Raw genomic sequence first — 12,363 nt, 5'->3', positions numbered from 1 at the left:
TTCTAATCAGTCTTAGAGAATATCGGCCAACGAATGAATGTGTTAATCTATCGCTGACCTTTCCGATAGCGGTATCATCAGTTAATGCTTAAACGTTTAAAACCGCGAGACAATTTTCATATAATATCATAAATAAATATTTGGGTACCTAATATTAATATTTAGAATATTCAGTGCAGTAACACTTCTTCTTTGTCCTACATAATACGTATCAATGTTTTATATTCAATGTGGTATTGTACAGTACTTGATGTTAATAAGTGTTTTGGACTTGAAGAATGTCGTAAACACAAAGACTTCTACGTATTTTCGAATATTAATATATAATATTGTTGATTTAGCAATTATTAAAATAACAGAAATCGGTGCCTGCGAACACAAAATAAAATTTTTTTTTCCCAAATTATCATACCATTTACATGAACATAAATAATCACTGTATATTGTAATAAATTATAAATACATGCAAACATACTCAAGGTAGTTAATTATCAACTAACATAAATATCTTCTCGCACGATTTTCAAAAACTAAAAATATTTGAATTTTAATTACACTTAATTGTGGGACTGTTATTTCAATTTAGGTATTTTATCTTCCACTTTATCGACTGTGGCATGCGCTTCATTGTATTTTTGCATACCATCCATTGCAGCTACAATCGCTGGTCCTCCGGGTACAAAGAGGCTGATTCCAGTTTTTACTGCGTCTTTGGCAGCGTCACTTTCCAGTACTTCTTTGGCCACTTCTACAGCTGGACTGTCCAAGGCATTTTTGGCCATATCCATATAGCTTTCGGATTCTGCTGGCTTGTCACCTTCCTTATCGTCTTTAGGGTCGTTTTTTTTTTCATTATTATTGTTGTTATTCGCATCATTAGAGCCGCCAAAGAAATTGAACACTGGCGACATCAAATCTTTACCCATGCCCATACCTTTTGATAAGAAACCGGGCTCTTCATTTTTCTTTTCATCGTTTTTGCCATTATCACCATCTTTTTTTTCGTTATTATTATTTGCATCATTAGAGCCGCCAAATAAATTTAACAGTGGCGACATCATATCCTTACCCATGTCCACACCTTTTGATAATAATCCTGGCTCTTTTTTACTATCATCGGGGTCATCTGCACCGACATCTATACCATCATCTCCATCACCATCTGCGAAACCATCTAAATCGGCATCAGCATAATCGCCAAGACCTCCTCCATCCAAAATACTTTTCGCGATTGAAACATATTCAAGTCCAGATTGTATTAGATTCATCGGTGACAATTTACTCAAGTAATACTGCCATCGGGGCATGACTTTATATCGTTTTCCATCACTTTTTCTACGAAGATCGTTTTGGTAATGGACTGTTTGTCCTCTCACAATGTAACAATGTTTCTCATATGAGTAGTAAATCCTATTCGGCAAAGTCCTAAAAAATATATATATGAAACGTTCACTGGGTGTAAGTTCTTCACTTAATGTCGATACATGGTATCCCTGAAAGCAGAGAAAAATATAATTATACATTTGTAATTGTGATGTTTAAAAAAAATGCACTTATGGTATAGGATGATATTAAACTGAAAGGAATACAAACGAAATAAATAAAGAAGTTTACAACCCGTCAACATAAGTTGCGGATAGACGGGGTGAGATAATTCACGAGATTATTTGAGACACAACCCGAATCGACTTCCTTCTACCTTATTATAAAGACTTATTTTTTAATTTAAAACTAGTGTTATTATTCAAGCGCTTACTTGATAAATTTCAAATTCTTATAATTAAAAATGATAATGATTTGTGTCCACGTAAATTTGTTATATTTTAATTAAATATAAAACAATATTAAATTTGTGTCAACAATTTTTATTGCATAAAATATTAACGTGTTTTAATAATTTTTTTTATTTTTCCCGATCATCAAACACGTCGGTCTATTTTTTTGACCACCTTAAAGCACTAACTACATTAATTTTTCTGTACGATACCACCTTCAAAAATGATAATTAAAGCTGTTTTACTGTTATTAATGGCGACATCAGAAACAAGTAACAACATAGAAACAATCCACTAGTACCTCTAATTAGTCAAGCTATTTATTATGTGTCAATTTATCTAGCCTCACTAACCTGACTTTCTAATATTAAAAAATAGCGTGTTTGATAAATTGAAAATGTTTTTAAATAATAGTTGACTGAGATATTATAATTGCATGAAAATGCAATAAGTCTTTGAACAATTTACTTATACTACATAGTACAAAATATCTGTATTAGAGAAATTTCGTAGGTCAGACTTGATGCAATCCGAGTTAGTGAATATTTCAGCAGCGGTGACGACACGTCTCGTACCTACCTATATAAAATTGGTCTTAAAAAAATTTTTTTACAATTTTATAAATTTTTTATTGTAATAACGTTCCCATTCCGGCATAATACTTCGAATTTATTCGCTCTTGGATGTGGTGGAGTTCTACCGTGCTTCTACGATTTATCATAAAACGGCAAAGATCTAATATCACACATAAATAATAAATGATTCACGGGAAAAAAATTACAGTCTCGCGGCCAATTGTACTATGATATGAACGAGCATGTTGGTGTTTATGAGTACTCTGGATAATATTTTATTAGGTTTTTGGCCGGAAAGATTAAAAAATTTAAATTTAATAATATAATATATGGAGTGGAGTTATAAACTCGAGAACATCATGAGTACCTCTGAAAGTCCACCGGTCTCTTGTGCAGTCGAAAATTGAATTATTAAATATTATTGCTTACAAAAAGGACGAGTATTTTTCACTCTCCTGAGATAATGTTCGATTAAAAATATGACAACACCAAAATCGTCAAAACAGCGCCGGGTTGGATGGACGGAACCCTCCTTTTTAAAGGTCACGAGACTGAAATTATGGGCCCTGAATTTACTATAATATTATAAGACATTAATCATAATTTATGACGAATACTTAAAACAAAAAAAATTTTTATTCTCAAATAACATTTTAGTTATAAGACATACAAACGAGCCGTGACTGTGTACGAAGTCAATTTATTATAGAGTTGTCGTAAAGTTGCGCGTACGAAGACGGGAAAAAAAATATCGTCTTGTTGTATGTACTCGTATTTTGTATTTTATAATAATATAATGTGGGAATCTGTTAACATGTGTGACCATCACGGTTATTACCCTGTGCATGTTTATCCCCTAAAGCTTTTTTGGTTTTAGCAGCCACTGAAATTTTATATCCAGTTAAGAGTCGGAATATTCCAAAAATACCATAGTCGACGATAAGATAGTCTGGGAATGAAACTTTTTGAAATTCGTTACTTTTTGACGTTATCGTGGTGCAAATCGCACATTTTTTTTTTATAGATTGAACCTTATTCTTTATTGGACGACATTGTTATCTCTTGTAATTGTGTCGTCGATCGCCGACGTGGTAGTGAAGAAATCAATCGGTTACAAAACCGTGACCACTCTACCACAGTCGTGATCCGTGGAAAATGTTTTCAGAGTTTATTACTTTATTAGACAACAATGTAACATTACTACCCATATATATATATATATATATATATATAGGTCGAATAAATCCTACTTCCCCGGTCGTCTATACTATCATAGAAGTAATTAAAAAAAAAAAAAAAGAACACGTCAATCAGCTTTATTTCACACTATATTTATTGGGTACGTTTATGTTTGTTTTATGCGTTTTGTAAATATGTTCCAAAAGCAATATATTTATAATGTTTGGACAACACAGTCTGCGAAACCGCATGTTTTCATTTTGTTTTATATCAATAAATAATGGCTGACGATCCAAATGTCTACTGTAAAAATATATGCCTATCTCACATCGCAAAAAAGGCGTACGAAAATATGATAAAACTTTGGAGATGTAATAAAATTTCAACTTGTGACGGATTCATAGGTATGATTAGCATTATTTTATAAAAGCCTAACATTGCAACAGTAAGTCATAGGTAGCTAACGTTATGTAGGTTACATTACGGAGGTAACTATTTAGTGTTTATTCGTGTTCGTCTAAACCAATATCAGAGTATCATTATTTATTACCAACATCGACGGCAAAAATATACAGTTAAATAATTGTTTGTACGATTTCATAATAATTGTTAAAGATTTTATTATTTTGATTATAAATTTAATTTTAATCGCTCGACCCTGTATTTTTAGATCTGACAGGATACCAAAGTAACAATAGAATTGCACAGCTGGCGAAGGGCTTGTGTAGGTAATTGGTATCTGGTTATTTAAATAATCATGTTGAAATTCGAAAAACTGAAAATAATAGACTAATAATGAAACACATATTTTAGAGGAATATAAGTTATCGCCTGAACATGAATTTCTCTAAAAACGCCAAAAGATCTGAACGACAGTTATTACAGAAATACTACTCAAAATGTCTTAAAATTATTATTAAAACCAAATATAATAATATAGTATAAATATAGATGACTACCTATATAACATATTGTAATAAATTATTTATTATTAAGGTAAATATGTATATTATACACGTTGTTTAATCTATAATTAATTATTAATTATCAGTTTAGTAATAAACGTTTATTCAATATACAATATTGCAGACATTTTAACTTGTAGACGATATTCAATACTTATAAATTATACATCGTAGACTAATTTTTTGCATATTCCTATGCAAATATTACCTGATAAGATGTATCTTATCAACATTTAGTTTTTTTTCATTATAATTCTATAACTAACATCTGCATTAATTAGATTGGCGAGTTGGTAATTAAAAATACACAGATACATATAATTTTAAACCTTGAAAGTAATTATTAAATGTATAAGCAATAGTGATAGCTACTACAAACTAAACCGATTAAAATGAAAGTCCTTAAGATTCAAAAAGATTTTGCCATTTTGGAAAAGGCCCCATGAAATAGACAATGACCTACCTAGTTTGTATATTTAGAGCAGTGGTTCCCAACCAGGGTGCCACGAATTTCAATTAAGAGTGCCGTGAAGCCATTTCTAATGTATTTCTCATACATGTTTTTCACATTTAAAAAAAAAAAATGATTTTATAAAATATACCTAGCAAAGAAAACCATGGTTATAAAATATAAAAATAAGTACACAATAACTATAATTATAATTATATGATTAATATAAGTGGCCCCAGATTTTAGATTCTGCGCTGAGCGATTTTATACATGATACAATTTTTTTAATATTTTGAGTAGTTTTGAGTTATTCTTAGACATTTGAAATTCCAATTTATTTTTTAATTAGCTGATGATCCACGAAGCACGATTTTTTTTTATTAGTAGGTAATTAATGTTCAACATTTGATAAAATTAACATCATTGAAAAATCAAGGTTATCCATCTCTCCGCTCAGAATCCAAAAGAAGTTACTATCATCAAAATATTATTAAAAAAACCACGAATACTGATTGTAGTAGGCCAATGTTGTAATGGCAATTCTGTTTTATATCCCACATTTATTTTGCACATAATTACAATTGAAACAGTTGTTTTTTACAGATTTTAGTTATTTGGTCGTTATTTAAAAATATTATTTGTGGGTACTTAAAACTTTCAAAGTAAGAAGGTATATTATGATATATGTTAGACACACAATGACATTTTCAAATGCAATCTGAAAATTTTGCAATTTAATAAAATTAATTACTTTAATCCCAATAATACCACATTATTAAAATATATCTACTTAGTAATATTAGCTGCATCGCTCGGAATTGTTTTTCGTACACAAAGATGTTAAATCATTGAATTCATATTTAACACATTCAATACTGTGACTCACTTAACACCTAATGTACAGCAGATTGTTACTCACTTATCCACTTCTTAAAAAAATGATTTTACGTGCCACAAGTCAAAATAGGTTTGGAACCTCAGACTTGGAGGCAGACGAGTTAATGAGAAAATCTCTGTGGGCCACTTAAAATACGGGCTGGCCATGAGTGTTTGGCCTTAATTTTACTTTTATATTATGATGATGAGAAGTTGGTACAGACATTAATAGAAAATAATATAATTAATCAAATTATTGAACCGTGCAGTAGCTGTAGTCAATCTCTGGAAATCCTAAGACTGTGTGTCGAGCGGACCTTGGATATCCAGCGTTCAAATTAGAAATGCAATTTATCTATTACTTCATTGTTTTTAAATGCAATATCTACTTCCGACTTTTGAACCATTTGAATCATGTCCACTTATGGTTCTGATAATATTCCAGGTAATCCTATGAGAAGACTTAAGATATAAATCATATACAATATTAGTACATTAAAGTTTATTTCATATTATTTTGTATAATATCAAATAAAATGAAGTGAAAAATAGTCATAACTTTTCAACCACGTTAAATCTCAAATCACAATACAGTTTGAACCCATACGACGATGTATATAATATAACAATTATTGTGAACAAATAAATTCTATTTTTTGACTATATTTTATTTTTTTTTTTACCCCTTTTCAGTCATATAGGTTCCATATGACACATATTACCTAAGTGTAAAAAATATTTAGACAAATCACGAAGCTTCAGTGTTAGAATTATTAATTTTAATGATGGTAATCACCATATATTATGATAAATGCTGACAGTGACCAAAAATAATATGATGGTTTTTTGACAATGTCTGAGGTCCGTATTATAACTACACTCTAACAACTAACGCTAGAATCGATTACCTATCGAAATAGTTTAATTTTTTCATAATAATTTCTCACAGTGAGAATTTAGTACTTATACCTATATTCCATATATACTCGTTTCGGCCAAATGCTTGGACTTTTCTTGGTATAAATGAGAAAATATAGTACACTCGGGATTAAGTTCAAACACTGCCCTGTCCGACTGCACACACTAGCAAACTTCGAACCGATTACTTAAAATAAAAAAACTTTCGCCACAATTCTCCGAGTTGTTTTTCGTTTACTTTTACAAAAACGAACACATATCTGTATGTATCTAGAACTACACTAGAAGTGTTGCGAAAAGGAATAAAATTCATTTTACTAAAAGTAAAAGTTATTTATAAAGTTTTCGTCCAGAGTTTTCTTTGAGGTTCGTAATATTAAATGAAAATATATTATTATTATTATTATTATTATTATTATTATTTTGATAAGCGTTTATAATAAATGATTGTTATTTTCTGTACCTATGTAGGTTATCGAATAATACCTATATTGTTGCATAAGGTTAATAATTCTATGATATATATAAATATATATTGCATTGGAAATTTGTGGTTAAATCACTCACTCAATTTATATTTATATTTTATAATATTGTAATATGTACAAGGTATATTTATTTTATACGATAACGTACTGAGTACATTATATTGACTGCTAAATATTGCTATTTTAAGACTAATTAAATATTTGAATGGATTTTAAAGAAACGTAATTAATGAACTCATATGTGATAAAATATTTATGTTTCAAAATTCGAAGACGTCCAATTTCGAGTTTACAACGATATTTCATTTGAAGTTGAGATGTCAGTAATTTTCGTTGAAAATAAAACAAATCGCTAAGCTGGTTAATCGTAGTCCGTTATTATCGAGTATCATTGAGTATGTCACTGAAATGAATTTGAATTCGACGTTAAATCATCGCATAGGAAAAACGACACTCAGCCGAGACAGTTAGTCGCCATATATATATTTGTAATGATATAAATTATTAAAAAGTTGTTAGTAATTTATTTTTCTAAAATAGTAAAAGAGAAGGTTGAAATACTTTTTCCAAAAACATTGCATACCTTAAAATATATTATTGTTCTTTTTATCTTTTATTCGGAATATTTACAATGTATTTTCATAATAATTATAATCTAGCATATTCTAAAAAATATAATATGATGATATCATGTGGAATTTGAAGTTTGAACATGAATGACAGGGATCCCATCTGATGATAGAACATAACATGAAAAAATATTATTGTTAAGACAAGTATAAGTCTAAGTACCGTAGAACAGTGAAAATAGATTTTTAGTACATAAATAATTAGTCTAAATGTTCTAAAAAAGGCACTGTATATTTTAGAAGATAATAGATAAGTAACAGTAGAATATTTCAAGTTCTACGATTAATATCATTTGAAATTTGAACTATAACAAAATAACTAAAATCGTTTATTTTTTTCGGTTTTGACACAATGTAAAATTCAAATGTCAGTAAAAAAATGTTTCAGAAACTTTTATTTTTTGATATTTTTAAATCAGTGTAAGAAAAACTCTTGAGGAATTTTGTATTGAATTGTTAATCCTTATAGCTAATGTTGAAATTGAAAATTGTTTAAGTATTCAGCAACAAAATAAGTGTGTGACGTTTTCATGGTTTTAACGAATTTTCCATAATTTGAATTTCAAACGTTTAATAAAATTCGCAACTGATTTTTCTGTAATTTTGAATTCTTAAAACAGCAACTTTAGTATTTGCATAAAATATTCAACCTTTCTTTTTGAAAAAATTCAAATTTAATCATAAAAAATTACAAAAAAAAGTAAAATGTATATAAATTAATCCAAAAAAAAAAAACAACCAAAAATATTTTGAGAAATTAAATAATGAAAAATAAAAATATCTATAGTTAACACTAATTGTATTTTATATTTGGTGAACATTTCAAGTATCTACAGTTATTTATCTTCAAGTTTAAAGTAGTACTTTAAAAAGAATAACAAAATCGATATATACATGCATCTTAAATATTCCTATATTTCTTTGACATATTATTTCCAATAATTTCTCCTTAAAAGATAATTTCATATTTTTAAACAACGAAGCGTATTGATACAATTATCAAATGATTATAAAAACATTACTATTTAAATAAATTACATTTTTCAGACATAACTAAAATAATGAATAGACACAAGGATTATTTTGGAGTTACTTATTACCTAAAACCTAAAAATTATAATTTTCATTACTAGTTTATTAATTTATTGAATGAAATTATACATTTTCAATTTTGTTTTCTGAATTTAATATTTTTTTGAGAATTTTACTGTAGATAATTGAATTCTAACTTTTATTTACAATTATTTAAAATTATTATGAGTGAAATGCTTTGCTTAATAATTTGATTTTGTTCATATTAAAAATCTTAAAAAATATTCTGTTTGAGTTTATGAAATTAAAAATGTATTATTTCATTAAAAAAAATAAACAATTACCCCGAAACAAATATAGTTCATTTGCAGTGATTTTAAATTATGGAAATAAATGTTTATACTAGTTTTAGATAATGAGTGATGTTTTCTGTTAAATCAATTGTTTTCAATGTCTTTTCTTATCGACCAAAACAACACTAAGTGTATAACTGTTGGTAAGATATAAGGTCACTATTTGTTTCCTCTCTCTGACCCACATGCAACACGGAAAATGTCCAAGCATCAATCCTGTATCGTTATCTTTAATATTAGAGTGAATTTACTCATAACCTATCAAACATAAAGTTAAGCATATCGTTTGTACCTTAGCCTTTTTCGGTAAACACGGTGATATATTATGCATTTTTTCAAAATAAATTACAATGCATTTGTCATCGTATAAAACCCAACTTACAAAAAATTAATGTAATTTTCTCTAAAAGTTATATTTCATAATAATATTTGTTAATTCACTGTAACATAAAATAGGCTATGTGTATCTGATATTCGTTCTGCCCAACGAAATTTGGTGTGTCGAGAGTGTGCCATAGAGGGTGAGCCTTTAAGTGCGCTGACATTATCTCAAGTCATTTTCGATGCTTACCGGATTTTGGATTCCATGCGACTCGGGTAGATTGAAAATGAACACTTCACAACTCAGTATAAAAATAATTTTAATAAATAAAGTCATAATTTAGAATGTTTTCGATTATTTAATTATTTTTTCGTTTGAACCTAAAAGAGCACTAAAGTTTTGTACAGCGTACCACTGTAAAACTTCATGGCGATGCAGCAACTATGAAAACATCTGCTTCGACGAAAATATATTTTATGAAATGTATAAACAACTCGTTGACATCTGTCCACCGGTTTAATAAATCGTATGGGTATGTGTTTAAATACCAACGTATATTGAAGAACACACAAACTGACACATGACGAATTGGATATTATACGATGATTATTCAATCAGGTTATATAAAATGGAAGAAAAAAAATTAAAATATTATCGATTCCGGTAAAGTATTGAGTTTAATACTTAACTTGTTTTTTAATTGAGTGATTTTTGAAAGTAAATCACACATGAATTATAGGTATTCTATTTATGTTTAATTTTGGAATTAAATAACTAACAGTTTCTGATAATAACGTGTGATAAGAAATTTCAACATTTAATTTTTCCTTAAAGTACAGCCTAAGCTTTATTAATATTTACAAAAATGATAAATATTATTTTATTTAAGACTTTTTAGTTTGACTTATTTATTCTTAATTAATCTTTATAGACTTAGCATAACAAAATATTAAATGTAAAAAAAACCAATGATTAGAATTATTTTGTTATGCAATTTCAAAAGTATCTTGACTATATTTTTTTTTACATTTATAATGGTTAGCTAAAAAATTATAGTTTTTGATGTTTGAGCGTAAATCGACAATAATATTGGTATCAAACTACTTTACTACCTTAAAAAAAAAAAATTGAATTAAGTCTTTATACATGATTTTTCTTGTGAAATGTATAAAATGTTTGATTTAAAAGTTATAGCCTTTTTAATGTACGCATACAATTTTGTATGAATGACTGAAGTTAGAATTTTAATTTTTTTTTTTTAATTCGGGGAAATGCATTGTGGATGCTGTAAAAATATGATAAATTGTTAATATTTTTATCTTCACATGATCAACTCAAAAAATAAAAAGGATAGACAGATAAACAAAGCTATTTATATGCATGAATAAAGTGCAATAATTTCTAAACACTAATTTTTTAAAAATTTTTTTTTATTTTAAACACAAGACATTTCTAGCCTAAGGCAGTAAGGCTATCTATATATAGTGATGTATACATATTAATTTTAAACTTTTAACAGATTAACGCGATAATTAAAATTATTTTTTAGTACTATGGATAATTGACAATTTTTAATTTTAGATATATAGAAATAATGTGATTACAATAACATACTAATATGTATAGTATACAATAGTATAACTGTAAGTACAGAGAAGTCGTAGAATGATCTGGAAGAAGCACATGTGTAGAGTGAAGATTTGGACGTTGAGAGGTGGTTTAGTGTAGGAGGTCGCGGGGACGACCTCTCTAAACATTAATTTAATAGTAACAGTTTTTGAGCAAAACGATACAAAAAATGTAAACAAATTGATTTGTCTACCTCTTCATGAATTGTTGTTCGGGACGGCCTGTGGCCCTGTGTCAAATATTTATATTTTTACACTATTCAGAAATGTATTCTACTATTCTGTTGAAAGTTATGAAATTAAAAGCATACTTAAGTTTAAATTATTAAAAACAAAATTAGATAATACCGGACCAACAAACATCGTCCCTGTTTTTCTTGTTTTCCTGTTTGTAAAATAATCTGTTTTGCGAGACAAATTCGTTGAGTCGATAACAATTGAATGTCCGATTGACGCACGTGAATATAAGAATATAATAATAATAATAATAATAATAATAATAATAATAATTATAATAATAATAATAATAATTAATCATAGATAATCATAATGTTTAAATGATTTATTTATTATAGTTTTCCTTATTTGAAAATTCCAAGGCGTTCAGTCGTGGAGATTTATTATTATCTCATGATTGTTTACCTACATATTATAAGTACCTATTCAAATAAAAAAAAAATAATTTTCAATTTATCTCGTATTGTACTTTTGTAATGGGTGCAACACAATTCTGTTACAAAGTTATTTTCCTTAACGTTAAACAATTATGATTTATTTGCTTCAAAACTACTGTTGTTAACACATTATGGAACAAGCATTGTGATATGACCTTCCATTGTTCATCATTTGGCTTATAATTAATCAATATTATCGGTTTCTACATATATTTTTAATTTATATCTCAATTTGATATTGTACTTATGCATATATATTTTTTTAATCTTGCTGTTTCGAAATGCCTACTTGGACGTATTTTGGAACGAATACTCTGAGATAAAAATACTAACGAACATTACATGCGTTTGGTGTAAACAACAATTGTTATTATAATATTTATTAATTTGTATAATACAATTGATATATTTGTTTTAACTCTCTACAAAACAAAAAAAAATGATATGGGTATCTGATAAATACATTTGTAAATGCTTTTTATCAGTTCATCACTAGGT

The 12,363-nt window shown here is 27.8% G+C and overlaps 1 protein-coding gene across 1 annotated transcript; it reads right to left on the bottom strand.

Moving 5' to 3' along the window:
- Nucleotides 1-414: 414 nt before the first annotated feature.
- LOC111035062 lies at nt 415-10,024 on the bottom strand. Its single transcript, XM_022316566.1, has 2 exons — nt 9,813-10,024; nt 415-1,493 (listed from the first exon to the last, which is right to left on the bottom strand). The coding sequence occupies exons 1-2, from the start codon at nt 9,897-9,899 to the stop codon at nt 573-575; spliced, it is 1,008 nt and encodes a 335-aa protein (XP_022172258.1). The 5' UTR covers nt 9,900-10,024; the 3' UTR covers nt 415-572.
- Between the last annotated feature and the right edge of the window lie 2,339 nt (nt 10,025-12,363).

This window comes from Myzus persicae, unplaced genomic scaffold (assembly GCF_001856785.1).
Source record: "Myzus persicae strain clone G006 unplaced genomic scaffold, MPER_G0061.0, whole genome shotgun sequence".
Taxonomy (NCBI): domain Eukaryota; kingdom Metazoa; phylum Arthropoda; class Insecta; order Hemiptera; family Aphididae; genus Myzus; species Myzus persicae.
This window is presented reverse-complemented; position numbering and strand designations above follow the sequence as displayed.

Excerpts from the sequence above, each read along its gene's own strand:
- LOC111035062 (XM_022316566.1), bottom strand. The coding sequence starts at position 9,899 with ATGACTTTATTTATTAAAATTATTTTTATACTGAGTTGTGAAGTGTTC. Across the intron at positions 1,494-9,812 it reads CGCATGGAATCCAAAATCCG|GGATACCATGTATCGACATT; the intron begins GTAAGCATCGAA and ends CTCTGCTTTCAG.